Genomic DNA, 15,974 nt, shown 5'->3' with positions numbered 1-15,974 from the left:
GACGCCTCTGCAGCTCTCGGGAAGAGGAGAGAAGCATTCCGGAGCCATGACGCTGGCAGCTGACTGACAGAGGCTGTGCACACTTATCTCCAGGCTCTGTCAACCATTTGATGTTGAGGTGGGGCCTAGTTGAGAGAGTGTGCGCTCTGGAAGTTCAGGAGCCTGCTGTTGTGCTCAGAAGCCAGCTGCAAGGTGCCCAAAATCCCCTTGGAGTTTCTTACCCTGGAGAGGACCCTTGCCTGGCCTGCCTTTCCCAGCATCCTAAGGAGTTTAGTTTGTTCCTTCCACTGGGATCTGAGCAGCCCTTGGTTTTCCGAATGGATTGTTTGGAAAAGAATCACAAGTTGGAATTGCCTGGAATGTCGTGAGTGGTGTTTGGAGGATACCACTTAAAAAGATATCTTGTGGAGGTAAGAATTACCTTCCCGACCTCTGACCTCTTTGGGGGTTCATTTTGCAGGTTGCAGGGCAAGACTGCAAGGCACATGCTGATGATGGCCCTGGGGGTGGGGTATCCCCTGCTGCTAGGAGATGGCTGTCTTCCATTCCTCCTGCAGTTACAAGTTGGTAAAATCTCGCTGTGGAATTGAGAGCACAGGATGGGGTGGGGGTGCGCTACAACTCGGAGCTCGGAGAAGGAGTCCGTCCTGTCCCTCACTGTTGCTCGTCTGCTGAGCCCTTAGCTGTGAGGCTGCTGAGTTGCTATCTGCTGCTGATACAGCCAGACTGGCAGTCTTGGGTTAGCTTTGCCTGTTGCGTTTGGTTGCCATGGCAACAGAAAAAATGAGGAAAAATGGAAACACCTGGCAAGCAGATGCAGAAACTTGGCTGTGCAGTTTTCCTTCCTGGTATAGGAGACGGTGTTTGTGACAGTCACAGGTAGGGGATGAGGTGGTGATGGTGTTCTCAGTTCATTCAGACACCTGGGTTTGGGCTTGGCTTTGATGTTGGTGTTCGGAAGAGCACTGGGGATGTAGTCATTGCCACACAGCACTGTCCCCGGCTCTGTCTGTGCTGGTGAACACGCTGCAGTGGTGGCTTTGCTGTGTGTGGAAGGGAAGCTGCTGCTTGCCAACAGTGATTTTGTTTCTCCTGTGCCTTCCCTTCTTGCCCTCTTCTTTCCCTCCCCCTGGTCTGGGAAGAAACGGCTATTTTCTGATGAGAAAAGTGGCTGCGGGGTAGGCCAGGAGGAGCTGATAGGCTAGCAGAGGACTTGTCAAAGGCTCAGGTTAGAATGGCAGCAGTCTCTGAAACAGGACAGCAGAGGTGGGAGGGACAGTGGAGGAGGTCAAGATCTGGTTCTCCCCGGGCACAGTGGAAGAGACTGGGCCCAGGGTCTTACAGCAGAGCGGGACTCAGGCCGAGTGAAGGGCAGTGCTGGAGTTTCAGGGCAGGGGAGGGGAGCCCACGAGGCTCGGTGGGTTACTTTCATGCCAGGTGAGGGGTGCTGTTTGGGCTGGTTTCCAGCCCCTGAGAGGGGGTGGGGTGAGGAACTGGAGCCTGTGTTTGAGAGAGGCGCTGTAGGGTGAAGGAGTCGAGCACAGAGAGCCATAGCTGAGTAATGAGGCCACAGTTGCTGAATGAAAACCTGTGTCAGACAGCCTCCCCCAGGGTGTTGGGAGTGTACAGTGAGCGTTGGCGGTCTGTCTGTGTGTGTCTCTTTCTCTGGGAAGACGGGGTGTGGAGGTGTCTGCCTGTTTGGGACAAGAACTTTCTTTTATTTCTGCTTTTCATTGTGCATTGCTTTTTCCCAAACCCCTTAGGTGGTGGGTGTGAGAGCCTTAAAAAATGTGCTGGTTGTTTGTAAGTGTGCCTGTTCTCGTGCACTCCTCCTCTCACAGCAGTAATTTTAGCTGCGTTCTCTGTGTAGAATCCTTAAGGACAGAGTGTGAATTTGGGGGCCTATTTTTCCAAGAATTAATGGGATACAGGTGTCATGTAATGATGTCTTCTCAATAAGAGATGTCTGATTCCCCATAGCTTTCTAACCACCCATCATAGCTTTGAAGACTCTTGACATTATCATTCTCCTGGGGAAAGAATGGGAGCCCCGTCCCCCAGCCACAGGGTTACTACACTTTAAAGAAGCCCCAGATAAGGTGTTTTGGGGAAATGATTGTTTCGAAGTTAATCGTTTGGTACCTTGAGCTTTCTGGAGAGAAATTCTTGGAAATAAAATAAGGTATATTTGAGATTTAAATTCTGGGGTCTCCATTGGTGGCCTCAAACAGTGCTTTTCATTTAGTGCAATGCTTCATGCTTTTCAAAGTGTCATTTCAATCCACACAAGCACCTTGTGAGATGAGAGTAGTTTTCACCCCATTTTGCAAAAATGGAAACTGAGGCCTGGCGATGTCATGTGACTTGCGGAAGAGTCAGTAACCTGCAGAGCTCTGTTGAGACTCACTTATTCTGGGCTCATGGTCTTCCCACCACCCCAGGATCCTCTTGGTTTGGGGGTTGGCCTTGGGGCTGCTTGTATCAGACCTTGGGACTTGTCATGGGACAGTGTCTCTCTGGCAAAGTACGGGGTTTGGGAGTCCAGGCTCTGTCTTGGGCAAGTCGTTAATCTCTCTGAGCCTCAATTTCCTCATCTGCAAAATGGAGATGGTAAAATTAGCTTTGCCAGGGTTGAGTGAGATAATGTGGGTAAAGTGCCTGGCACATAGTAGGTGCTGGACAAGTACAGCCCAGTCCCTCCGGTTGCCAGGCCTTGTGTACCTGTCCCTAAGGGGTAGTGATACTTGGCTTGGTGACATACCTATTGTGACAACGATAGTGTAGGGAAGGGTCTTGCTGTGACCCCACTTCTGTCTGCTCCAGTTCATGATGTTGACTAAGAGGCAGCTGACGATCCCATTAACCCAAACTTGCCTAAATTCCGACCCAACAAAGACAAAATGGCTTCTGAATTTATAACCTCCCTTTCTTACGACATCTGTCAGTGTCATATGCATTTGATCCTGGATATGTCAGAAGCAGAAGTAGCTTCTTTTAAAAATGCGGAAATTGGGCTGGCCCCATGGCCGAGTGGTTAAGTTCGCGTGCTCTGCTTTGGCGGCCCAGGGTTTTGCCACTTCGGATCCTGGGTGCAGACGTGGCACCACTCAGCAAGCCATGCTGAGGTGGCGTCCCACATAGCAGAACCAGGGGTACTCTCAACTAGAATATACAACTATGTACTGGGGGGCTTTCGGGAGAAGAAGAAAAAAAAAAGGTTGGCAACAGAGGTTAGCTCAGGGGCCAATTTTCAATAAAATAAATAAAAATTGGGAAATTGAGGGACAGAGAAGGTGACTTCCTGCCTAGGCTCACCTGACACATCCTTGAGGAAGTTCAGAGTAGAATGAAGTCACTTTCCTACTGGGCTTCTCTAGACTGATTTTTGTTTGGTCTCAACTTCTTTTGTTCATTTCACATGGGAAGCAATTGAGTTAAAAGTCTAGCTCACTGTTTTGAACTTCAGCCCACACTCCTCCAGCAAAATGATCAGTATTCATGTAGCCCAAGTCAAGGAAAGAGAAGTCTTTGTTCAAATCATCCCACTGTACTTTGGGAATCCAGATAGCACAGAAACCTGGCAAACAGGCTTTCAAGTTAATAGATTTTCTTTAATGACACCAAGAGTCTGCCTTCCTCTCGCCTGTGCAGGTTTTTTGGTCTCCTCTCCCGGGATCTGTGTGACTCATGTGCCTGAGGGTGTGCTGTTGAGAGCTGAACTGCCTATCACAGCTGCTCGGCTCAGAGGCACAGGCTCCTCCCTGGGGGAGGGGGAAGGTTCTTGGGTGAAAGCTGTCAGGAGTGCACCTCGGTCTGAGGAGTTGAGGACAAATCAGTGTCAGCCCTTCTAAGTTCTTAAGTGGGGACATGCCTGTAAGATGTAACTGATTCAAATGTTCCAGAATGTGCACATCCAAGTGAGTGACGATCCCTTCAGTGTTGTCTCTTCCGGAGGCTACACACATGCACCACTGATGTTCCCATTGCTCAAAATGGTATGGTAAACGACCTCTAGAAGTTTCCATCAAAGCCAGCTCTACAGCCAAGTGAGGAAATCGTTGTTGACACTTTTTTTTCATATCCTCATTTTTGAATACCAAAGGGTGTCCTAAGCATGACCACCATTTTTTTTTTTATTAGTTGTAATTCTGGATAATTTCTAGTTATTCAAAAAGTCACATTTACCCATGGAGGACCTACAAGATTATTACCTACATGGAGGAGATTCAGAGAAACATCCTCCGAAGACAGATCTTGTTACTTGAGTGACTGGGTAGCTGTGTGCGTCTTGTTCTTTTAAAGAGCCAAGTCAGGGACTGCCAGGTAATGGTTGAGTCTGTTCTTGAGTTGGGAGACGTCCTTGCCTGTGGGGAGCCCTGTGAAGACATGCTTCTGTTTATGGAGACAACATGGTTAATTTGGACTTTAATCATATCTCCTGATAAGCCAGCTTTCTCTGGGTGTGGCTTAGCAGAGGTCCCTGTAGTCATGAAGAATGAAGTTGTCTTCCTGTGTTTCTTCCTCCTCCTCTCCTCCCCACCCCCGCCACTGTCCCTCACTGGTGTTCAGTGTCAGGGCCATAACCAGTCCTCCTCCAGCAGAAATCTCTTCACAGCTGGCTCCCTAGGTGGTGCTCGTACCCTCTTTCTTCACCTACCCAGGGCTACAGGCAGTCATCTTTCTTCCTGTGCTGTTGGCCAGAGGTGCTCCCTGGCCAGCCAGCATCCCAGAAGCTAGTGTGGGGAGGGGACGTGGGGTCAGAATGCAGGGGGGTGGTTAAAGTTAGAGCTCAAGATTGTAAGGTGCAGAAATGGCAAAAGTGGCCATCCGTCCTGGATTTCCTGGGCCAGTCACAAATCCAAATAGTCTTTTCTTTGTCCCACAGAGGAGAAGTGGCATATCAAGTTGTTGGAATGTGATGTAGTCATTTAAAATGACGTGGATGAGTTTAAAATAATAGAGAAAATGTTTATATTACAATAAGTTGTTTAAAATCAAGATGCAAAATCATAAACACAGTATGATCGCAATTATATAAAAACAAAAAAGCACCACCTCTCCCAAAAGTCAGGCATATAAAAAAGAATGGAAGTAAATATCCCAAGTGTGAAAAATGATTTTCCTTTGGATAGCAGGACTATGGGTGATTTTTTTCTTTCCTTTCAGCTTTTTTTCTTTTATTTCTCAAATATTCTATAATAAGCTTCTATCAGTATCTTAAATGGGAGTGAATTAAACTTGATAAAATGCCAAACAAGCCTTTGTTGTTGTTGGACTTTGTGTCCTGGTTTTAGCTTAGAGCTACAGCTGCCATAACTGAAGTGAAGGAACTCTTCTTCCTTGTCTCAGCCTCTGGAAATCTGAAAAGTCAGGCTCAAGACCAGGTTCCAGGAAGTCGTTTTGGACATAGTTCTGCCTGGAGGAGGCAGGGCCTGGACAAGGCAGCCTCTCAGAGCCCCTGCCCACCCCCGGTCGCCGATTATCTCTGTGCTGCACACAGCCTGTGCCAACATGAGCGGGCTGAGTGTGGTGACATTCTCTGAGTGGGGAGCCATAACAAAAGTCTGGCTGGGTGGAGGCCGGGGGTGGGGAATCTGGAGCGAGTGCCTGAGCTGATAAGGAGCCAGCGATCTTTCTGCCTGGTGGGGCTTGCACCTCCAGCTGCCAAGCATCCAGCAGGGCCCAGCCCCTTGCAAAGCTGGTGCCCGCTGCAGAGGTCCAGCTGCTGGCACAGCTCGGAGAGCACGGTGGTCACGGCTGCTTCTGTGGAGAACTTCCCTAATGGTACAGTGTCGCGGCTCTGTCTTGGGGCACAGGAAGAATCATTTATCCTTTGAGCCCCAGTGATGTTTGAAGGAAGTAGCATATCTCCAAGGTGGAAATTAGGATTTTTCCTTGTAGCACCTTTGGAAAAGTGAGCCTCGTGGACGGATAGCAAGAGTGCTGCTTCTTCAGCTGTGTCTTGCCTGGATCCTCCATCTCCATCTCAGTTTACTGCTGCTGCCTGAATCCTGTTGCTCATCAGAGCAGTGGACAAAACCCAGCTACAGAACGCTGGGACTTACACTTCAAGGAAGATTTACTGGTCCTGGAGTAGGCAGAGCCTGGGAGTCGGGCGTCGAGCTGTTCAAGGACAGGCGTTGAATTTGTGCGGAGGCATTTGCCACCACCGCTGCTTTGAAAGCCTCAGGCAAATGCTGGGGCTCTGTGGAGGCAGGTGAGGAGGGCTCCCTACAGTGTTGCCTGAGTGCCGTACCGACATGTTCCCAGAGTGCTGGCCCTGCTGGGGCAGGTGGAGCTTTTTGGTGGGAAGCCTGATGTCACAGGATGTTGATGGGGACGCACTGAGGGGATCCTCATTGGGGACCCAGGCAGGCTTCATTTCTTCCTGCTCTCCAGGCATGGCACAAGGGGTTAATATCTCCAAAGGCTCTATTTTGGGGCAAATGGAGTGTTCCTAGAATAGGACTCTTTGTTGAGTAGTCTATTTTGGGAGGCAAGCCCCACTGGCATTTATGTAAGCGATTCTCTGTGTGTATCTGGGGGTGTGGATGTGTGCGCAAGTGATTTCTTGTTACTAATTATAAACAGCTTCTTTTGGGAGCCAGGGAAATGGAGGGGTGGGTGTGCGTGTGTGTAAGGAGTATGGATTGCTCTTGCTTTGAAGAGTGTTGACTGTTCCCATCTGGCGGGGCAGTTGCCACTGGCACCTGAATAAGAGAGTAAATGTGGGGACCTTAGGACAGCAGACAGGAATGACTGTCTTGATCTCTTTGTGGGGTGTCATGCTGTGGAGATGTACCCATCTATCATCCTTTTGATTCCCTGAAGTACAAGAGTAGACTGGACATCGTGGCCCTCTGGCTGTGGTCTGGAGTCACATGGTCTCCCAAAGATTGGTCCTGGGTTGTCTAACCACCCACTAGTTCTAACGTGGAATAAATCTCAGATTCCACTTCCCACAGCAGTCTGGCACTTATTCACTGGACTCCCCCATGTCTCTCCACAGGCCAAATCCACATATGTCGAAGCAAGAGAGAAACCAAAGACCGTCCAGCATGGTCAGTGAGACATCCACTGCTGGGACCACTTCCACCGTGGAGGCCAAGCCTGGCCCCAAGGTGAGCTCCTGGCCATTTGTTCCTTCCCTCCCCTCTTTTATATTTTGCCAAACCCCGTTGTAACCAGGATCCCATTTGACTTTCACCATAGTTTTGTGAGGGAGACATGTAAGAAGTATTCTCCCCAAATGACAGATCAGGAAATTGAGGCCAGTTGGGGTTATATCACTTGTTCAAGAAAACAAGCGATTGCTGACAGAACCAGGACTGACATCAAGGTCCTTGGATGCATTGTTCATTTTCCTCATGTGTCTTGGGAAGGCCACACCTCTGTTCATCTGTGTGTTAGAGACCCCCTGGCGACATTCATGACAGATGGGCCCAAGGAAGGGTGCCCTTGAGAAGGGCCCAGAGGTGTCTGTACCCAAGATGTGGGAGCACTGACTGAGGAGCAGGGGAAAGAACCAGACTGCAGAGAACGGAAGAGTGCTGAGGACTGAACCCAGATAGGAGGGGTAAAAATCTGTGACCAAGAAGTAACTTTGCTCCAAAAAGGCATAAGACATATTAGGGCCAACAGCTGCTGGTGAGAGTTGATTGAAAAATTCTTTTAATTTGTTTTCTCTGTGACCCAGACGGGAAGCTTGCTAGGTCTTGGACTTGCCTTTTAATTAGAATGCTGTGGCCATGTGCATGCCTGTTCCCTGTCTCCTTGTTCTTTTGATCAAAGGGTGCTGCCGCTTAGAGTGAGACACAGGGAGCCTCAGCCCTCCCATCACACAAGTGCTTTGTTGTGCCTCCCTACATCACCCCTGCTGCTAGAGTTCAAGTCTGCTTTTTCGTAGATCATAAAGTCCAGCAATAAAGTCCACAGCTTTGGGAAGAGGGACCAGTCCATTCGGAGGAACCCAAATGTGCCGGTGGTGGTAAGGGGCTGGCTGCACAAGCAGGTGAGGAGACTGAGGAGGGAGTGGGGCCATCGCCCTTGCTGATTTCCTTCCTTACCCTGGCCCCCGGGAGCTGGGAATAGGCTTATAATAAGCTTTCTGTTCCTGAGTTTGTCCTAGGTAGGTAGACGCCACCCGCCATGCCGAGTGATTTGCTGTTCATTGTTATGAGTGGCCCGTCTGCTCAATGGCTACAGCTTCCTTCCCTAAACCCATTTGACCACTTTGGACCCTGATGCTACTGGCTGCCCAGAGACTCAGGTCCCTAGTGTGGGCAGGTCAGCATGAATCCAGCCTTACTGACAATCCTCTGTCAGCATGGCCTTCTGATGTTAAAGAGCCTTTGTTATCATTTGGCTGAAAAACTCCATCTTTTCCTCTCCCTAGTCTAGCAGACATGTCTTTCTCCTTGGCACCTCAGATTCCATATCAGCCAAACTCAGCTCATCATCTCCTCACCCTTTACCTCGCTTTTCCCCTAGCCTGCTTTTACTGGATCTTGGTGAGGATACCACCGTTCTCCCAGGCACTCATATTAGAAGCCATCACCTGGGGCCGGCCCTGTGGCCAAGTGGTTAATTTCGCGCACTCTGCTGCGGTGGCCCAGGGTTTTGCCAGTTCAGATCCTGGGCACGGACATGGCGTCGCTCGTCAGGCCACGCTGAGGCGACATCCCACATGCCATAAGGACCCACACTAAAATATACAACTATGTTCTAGGGGGATTTGGGGAGAAAAGGCAGAAAGAAAAAAAAAAAGATTGGCAACAGTTGTTAATTCAGGTGCCAATCTTAAAAAAAATGAAAACATCACCCGTTCTCCTCTTCCCACATCCATTCAGGCAGGAAGCCCTGTCAGCTCTGTCTCCCCCGAGGCCATCCTTCATCTCTATCCCATCACCAGTTGTTTTGCCTCTGGTCCTATGGCCATGGATAGACTGTGAGCTTCAGGGCCAGAGACCATGTCCCTTTTGTCTCTTTCCTCTCTCTTTGCTTTCTATACCATCCATCCACCCACCCACCCACCCACCAACTGCCTGCCATGTTCTTAGTGCTCTCACAGTGAGTATCAAGAGATGGATAACATGTGGTTCCTGCCCTTGAGGATACTCATAGTTTGCAGGAGAAGCAGACACATTTCTCACAGATTTTTAAAAAATTTCGCAATCACCTAAAATGTTTTTAACAAGTATAATGATTTACATTTTAGATGAGTAAAGACAGATTCTTTAGAGACAGTTTGATAGGAAGAAAATCCAAGTGTCTTTACATTGAATGGAAGGAAAACACACAGCAAAATCAGTCCCTCAATGTAGAGAACTGAACTTAGCCAAATGAGAATTTTGCCTCATTGATTAATTAGCTAACTTAAACTCTTTGTTCCAAAGTATGAAAATCAACTTTCTACTCAACATTAAGTGAAGGTATTTTAAAATATAGCACCTAAATCAATCAACCAATAATTTCCTTTTTGTTAAAAGCTGATTTCTTTCTTAATGGAAGAATTGTACTTTTGAGTTCACGTCTTCCTCTCTAAAAGAAGGATGCTTATAATATATTCATGTGTTTTCAGGAAAGAGAAGAAACTTCCTGGGGCTAAACCATCATTGAAACTAAATTTTAGTGTCCTATTCAAAGAATGGTTGTGCAATAAAAATTCACTAATTTACTGAAAGAAAGTGAATATGGGCAAGTGTTGGTTCCACAATCAGGTTGTAATGATTGGGGAGTGGGGACAGTGTGCTCAGATATTGCCCTAATTTGTTTTCTTTGCTTTGCAGGACAGTTCTGGGATGAGGCTGTGGAAGAGGAGGTGGTTTGTGCTTGCTGATTATTGCTTGTTTTACTACAAAGGTGAGCCAAGGCTCGGGCCACTAAGGGCTGTTTATGCTGGAGGGGGTGGTAAAGTAATGCAAATGATGGTCTTCTCAAATCCAGTGATTGGACCAATGGCATGAGCTAATTAATAACCTATTGACCTGCCAAAGTGTTCACTTTTACACATGTGCATGGTTGATTATTTTTACCAGTCCTGACATTGAAAGTGCCATTTGTTGAGTTAAAATAACTAAAATAGCTTCTGCCCCACTTGGGACATAGGCACACCTTTGACACAATCCGGAGAGGAGGGAAGTATAGGTAAATCAATGTATTTTGTAACCTAGTATCTGGATTTATGCCCTGTGATATTGGATGGGCAACTGGTGAATTGACTTGGCCACGTGGACATTTATGGGGCCCAGTACAGAGTTAGGAGCTGCACAATCGTGAGAAGGAGGTAAGGCTCGAGATACCAAGGAAGAGATAGCTTACTTTTAAGGCAAGAACTAGGCTGTGATAGATGCTTTAAGACGTCCAAAGTGTTTAGGCAGTTCATGGGAGCAAGAAGTTAATTCTGTATTGGAAAATCTGGGGAGGCTTCTTAGAAGAGATGGGATTTGAGTTGGGCTTATAAGGATGAGTAGAACTTTGCCTGTGTGTATGGGGGAGATAGGCATTACAGGCAGAGAAAACAACGAGTAAAGTTCTGGAAGCAGAAGTAAACGGAATGACAGACCTGCGAAGCCAGAGTGAGTCTTGCATGGAGGATGTCCTAGGAGATAAGGCTCAGGAGGTGGGTAAGGGCCAGAGTTTGAAAGGGCTGTGACACCACGCAGAGGAAGTTGGGGTTCGTTCTGTATCTAGTGGGCAGTCAGCAAGTGCCTTTGGTTGGAGAGCGACAGGACCAACTCTGTTGTTAGGAAGTTACCTCTGGTAATGAAGATGGTTTGGAGGAGGAAAAAAATGGATGTAGAAGGTAGGATATTTCACACAGGCTGTAACTTTACCTGTGAGGTTTGCTCCACTCAGAATGCCCTTCCCCATCCATTAAAACACTTTAGATCTCCCCTTCTGAAGCCTTCTCAACTTCCCCAGACTGTGTGCCACTCCTGCCTCTGTGTTCCCGCAGCACTTGGTATACTGTTGTATTCCGGGAGTTAGCAGCTGAGTTGAGCCTGTTTACATGCCTGTCTCCACCCTCAGGGAGAGGGCCCTGTCTCATTCACCTGTGTGGTTCCAGCATTAGCTGAATGGCCGATCAGTGATTGCAGTAATCCTGGGGAGAGAGAAGGAGTCCTGAACTAGGGCAGTGGGATGGACCAGCCCAAGGAGGGTGCCACAGAAGGCTCCTCTGATGTGTTTTTCCATTCAAAGACAGCCGAGAAGAAGTGGTCCTTGGGAGCATCCCTCTGCCCAGCTACGTGATCTCGCCCGTGGCCCCTGAGGATCGCATAAGTCGCAAGTATTCCTTTAAGGTACTGCCCCTCTCCTCTAGTGTAGCAATCCCATCCTAAGAAACTGTGTTTTCCCAGAAGTGGCTTCAGAAAAGCAATTGTTTTTGTGGGGAGGGAGACGTTAAGAAGCTAAAGTGTTTCAGGCTCATTTTAACAAATTTATAGATTTCTTTAAACAAGAATTGTGTCACATCACAAGTACTTCCCATTCGTCTCTGAGCTTTTGAGTCCCCTAGCCTTGCTGAAGTATTTAGACCCCCCTTACCTATCTCTGCTAGCCCTGTGATTACATGTCGGACACAGCCCTTCTCCTGCTGTCTTATCACTGCCATCAGCCAGTCTAACTAGTATCCAACCACTTAGTGCAAACGATGGTCCCTCATAAGAGACTTATATCAATTATAGCGTGAAAACTTACTTTGAGGGTTAGGGGCCTGCGTGTTGAAGAGGTTTTCAGGTTTGTCCACTTGCCTTGTCTTGTTGAAAAGCAATTAGAATAAAATTTGGTTTATCTTCTGGATCATTGAAAATTCCCAGGGAAATCCCTTCACCAGTAAAACCCCTTTTTTACTTCGTTGGTCACTGTGCCATTTGAGTGAGTGGGCGTGATAATGATGGCAGTCCTTTGACACCCTCTGGCATCTTTGAAGCTGGTGTGGAGGCTCTGGGAAGGCAGCGGTCAGGCCCATACTTGGGGAATCCTGAGGCCATCTCCTTTGGTGGCCTCCACACATTTTCTTCACTGCTACTGTTTCGTGGGTCCCCTAGGGATGGTGAGGATGGGTTGGGTTGAAGGTGCACTTTGCTGGCATTTGGAGTGGAAGTCTCAGAGAGCACTGAAACAAGTGGCCCTTGGTGCCAGTAGCCATGGAGAAGCACCCTCTCATGCTGCTCAGGATACGAGACAGTGACATGCATTTCAAGCTGGGGTAAGGGCTCCTTCCCCCACTATTCATGTAGCTTGGCTTTTCCCATGTTGGGAGTACAAGATGAGTACTAGACAGTAGGTACCAAAGCAGAGGTTGAACAGAAGTCAAGTTCTCCCATCATAGATAGTTAAAGGACCATGGAAAAGCACAAGATAAGACACCCACCGTTCTCTGGAAGGGTTAAAGAAAAGCATTGGTATGCAGTGTCCACAGCATCAGGAAACATGGTCTGCATCCGTGTCTTGATCTGGAGTCCCTTGTGGTGGTGGTGCTGGGAAAGTCAGTGTCATCTTCCTCCTGCCTTTCCTTCCTGAGCTGGTTCTTCAGCTTTGTTAATCGACAGGTTTGAGCTGTACTTCTCTTTCTCTCGACTGTCACTGTCCCCAGTGACTCCAGACTTGCTTTGGGTTGAAGATTTTGGGATCCTCCCCCACGTCATGTTGTGTGATATAGGATTGTCTTATAGCTATAAGACCTTTTGTGATTTGAGAAGTACTTCTATCTGTGTTACCTCATTTAATGCTTGTGAGGTGCCTGTGAGGTCAGTATTATTAGCCTCACTTTATGGATTAGGAAAACAAGGATCAGAGAGCTTAAGAAACTTGCCCAAAGTCAGGGAGCTGGAAGATGATGGAGACAGAACTCCACCCTGAACTCTGTCTTCTTTCAATTGCAGTACAGGGAGGGAGGACAGTTTCTTTCTCTTCCTCTGCTTTTCTTCCACGTCTTGTTTTGGTCACCTCCTGTGTATTACAGGAGGTGGTTTGAATTAATGTTGATTGCTATCATTTTCTGCTTAATAGCTCACGAGCCTCTCCTGCTTATTGCTGGCTCTGAAAACATTTTGTTCAATGGTTTCAGACTGGTCTTTCGCAGCCTGAAAGTCTTCTTCACAAAACCTTCCTTTCTAGGGTTAAGCATTGCTACTGGGCAAACGATTGGGTTAACGATGTCGTGTGTGATTTTTTGGGACAGCATTTAGAATATCCTCAAAGTAACTGATCATAGCTATATATACTTCATCTTGATACTTCTTTGGGAGGTGTGAAAATAGATTCTAGGAAAACATCTTTTATGTGTCGTAGATGCTTTCCTTTTTTAAAAAAATTTTTCTTAGAAAGGCTTCACCAAGAGCGTTCCCTAAATCTTTTGTCTAGGAGACAAAAGGCATGCATTGGGGGCTCTTTAGGGGAATCCTCAGGGTCTGGGAGCAGAGAAAAGCTGCTGCAGACAGATCTGGTGGTGTTCAGCTGGTTCTCTAGAAGGGGCTGTCCTTTCCTGGGTGTGAAAGACTTCCCTTTCTTTTTGGGTTGCAGCAGCATTCTTTTTAGTGGTAAGAGTGGGCCCTTTGGGCAGTTCAGGATCCATGTTCTTGAGCAAACTGAGGAAGCAGTGTTTTGTGTCCTGGGCCTCATGCCTGCCTCTGATGTCAGTTCTTCTCTGTTTCCAGAGCCAAAAGTGTCTGACTGTCACTAGGGCACCTTACCTGAGATTGTTCAGAGTATCTGTATTGCTAGATATAGCTAGGTCTCCTCATTCTTTCTTTTCCAACTGTGCCTGCAGCCTGGCCACCCCTATGCATTACCAGGGAGGCTGGGTGCTAGATAGACCCTGAGGCACAGCCAGTTCTGCAGGATGAGCCAAGCAAGGCTCTCGGTGCCTCTAGGATGCATTCTGCCCTGCCCTGACCAGCAGGGTTTCGTGCTCTGCTGGCTCACTTTTGGCCTCCCCAAAGAGCTCCTGTTGGATGCACAGCCACCCCCAGCCTATTGGTCACCTCTGGGCAAGCTTGGCCCCTCAGATCCAGGATCTGGAGCAGAAAACATCCCCACGCAGCCGAGGGTCCAGGGATCTTCAGTGGGGAAGAAGCTGTTGCTGCCTCCTGTGAGCCGTTTTCCCTCTCAAGTGTTCCTGACCTGAGGTCTGCAGACCCCCAAATGTCAGTGGATAAATCACATCTTTCCTTTTTTAACTGAGAACATTTTCTTTGATTAAGAAGCAGGAAACAACAGGTATCAGCAGCACCTGTGTGCTGGTCACCAGTAGAAACCAGAGAGACCTTTATGTCACATCAGAGTTGGTATAACTATCTTGAAATATCATTTAGGCTCATCACCACTTTGAAATTACAGTAGTTACCACCGCATTTGCTGTATAATGCCTTATTAAAGAAGCACATTTATCCCTGTATCACAACATTCCAAAATATTTTGATAACTATATTTCAATGTAATATATTTATTTGCACACTTAAAAGCATTCTGAGGGGCCGGACCCATGCCCAGTTAAGTTTATGCACTCCGCTTTCGTGGCCCAGGGTTTCGCCAGTTCGGTTCCTGGGCACAGACATGGCATCGCTTATCAGGCCATGCTGAGGTGGCATCCCACGTAGCACAACCAGAAGGACTTGCAACTGGAATAGACAACTATGTACTGGGGGGCTAGGGAGAAGAAAAAGAAAAAGATAGGCAACAGGCGTTAGCTCAGGTGCCAATCTTAAAAAAAAAAAAAATTCTGATAAGAGTTCATAAGACTCACCAAACTGTCAGAGGGTTTATGGCCCCGAACGGTTAAGACCCCCTGCTCTAGATTCTGACTGAAGGTCAGCCAAGAGACGTGGGTTTCACTGATTGATACTCACACACTTTTACTGCGCACTGGGGTTCTACTTGGCAGGATGCAGATGCTGGGGATACAACAATAGAAAGGAGAGAGTCCTTGGCTCCATGAGGTATATTCTAGAGCTGGCATCAGCAGACCGGTTATTAGGGGATTAGAGGAGAACAGGAGAGAGTTGCCCTTTCCTCTCCCATTTTGATTCTGTGCTCTGTGTATCTCAAATGCATCTCCTCTTGCCACTGCTGCAGTCCCTCTTCTGGCTTGGCTGCTGTCATCCCTCCCCTGGGTAACTAGCTAACTGCCAGAACAGTGCTTAACACACAGGAAGTGCCCTGTAAGTGTTGGCATCACTTCCTTGGCCTTCGAATTCCTGTTGCCTCTAGTCCATCCTCCACACTCTTCCTAAATTGTACATCTGTTCAGGTTGTACTCCCACCATAAACCCTTCAGTGGCTCCCCATGGCCTACAGGATAAAGCCCAGTCTTGGGTTACAAGGCCGCAGCTTCTCTCTCCAGCCACATTTTTAGCTACTTCCATCTTACACTTTCCCTCTAGCCATGTATGGTTGCCTAAAGGCCCCAGGACATTTCTTGCCCATAGGCCTTTGCTTGAGCTTCAGCCACAGCCCAGAATGCCCTTCCCTCAACTCTTATTGTCCTTCAGGTCTCTACTCAGGAGTCACCTCCTCTGGGAAGCCTTCCCTGAGTCTTCCAGACAGGTTAGGTACCCTTCTTCTGTACATCCACAGCTCTTGTCTCACTGCACTGTGAATGGTTGATTTATTCATTCAGAGCTTTCACCATGGAAACTAGCCCATCAGCTAGTTCTGCCTGGGTAGATTGGGCCAGTCCTGTTCTGCAAACAGAGAGACCACGTGGAGCGATCCTTTGTAGCAGGAGTTGTGGTCAGTGACGCTGCTTCCACTTCCCAAGTTATGATGGATTCAGGCTTACTTGTAGTTCATGTTTAGTCATAAATTAGTGATGAGAGAGAGGGCAGAGAAGAGTCTTTTAAAGTTTCTAGAAAGCTCATTCAGTCGACCACGTTAGGTTACTCAAGTGACTGCTCCTATAATAACATCAACTAACATCTTTTGAACTTACAAATGACAGGCTGTGCTGTAAGCACGGTATGTGCATTATC

The 15,974-nt window shown here is 47.8% G+C and overlaps 1 protein-coding gene across 39 annotated transcripts in view; it reads left to right on the top strand.

Annotated features, from left to right (window-relative positions):
- PLEKHA7 (pleckstrin homology domain containing A7) overlaps positions 1-15,974 on the top strand; it is a 198,920-nt gene that overhangs the window by 122,670 nt on the left and 60,276 nt on the right. For 37 of the 39 annotated variants that reach the window (XM_070491238.1, XM_070491246.1, XM_070491243.1 and 34 more), the window contains 4 exons: positions 7,010-7,121; positions 7,907-8,011; positions 9,789-9,861; positions 11,203-11,303. In XM_070491238.1, the coding sequence (XP_070347339.1) occupies positions 7,010-7,121; positions 7,907-8,011; positions 9,789-9,861; positions 11,203-11,303 (391 nt within the window). Of the gene's footprint in view, positions 1-173; positions 411-5,686; positions 6,218-7,009; positions 7,122-7,906; positions 8,012-9,788; positions 9,862-11,202; positions 11,304-15,974 lie in introns of those variants that run through there. The other 2 variants (XM_070491266.1, XM_070491261.1) reach the window with 2 other exon arrangements.

The sequence above is a fragment of the Equus asinus genome, chromosome 20 (genome assembly GCF_041296235.1).
Source record: "Equus asinus isolate D_3611 breed Donkey chromosome 20, EquAss-T2T_v2, whole genome shotgun sequence".
NCBI lineage: Eukaryota > Metazoa > Chordata > Mammalia > Perissodactyla > Equidae > Equus > Equus asinus.
This window is presented reverse-complemented; position numbering and strand designations above follow the sequence as displayed.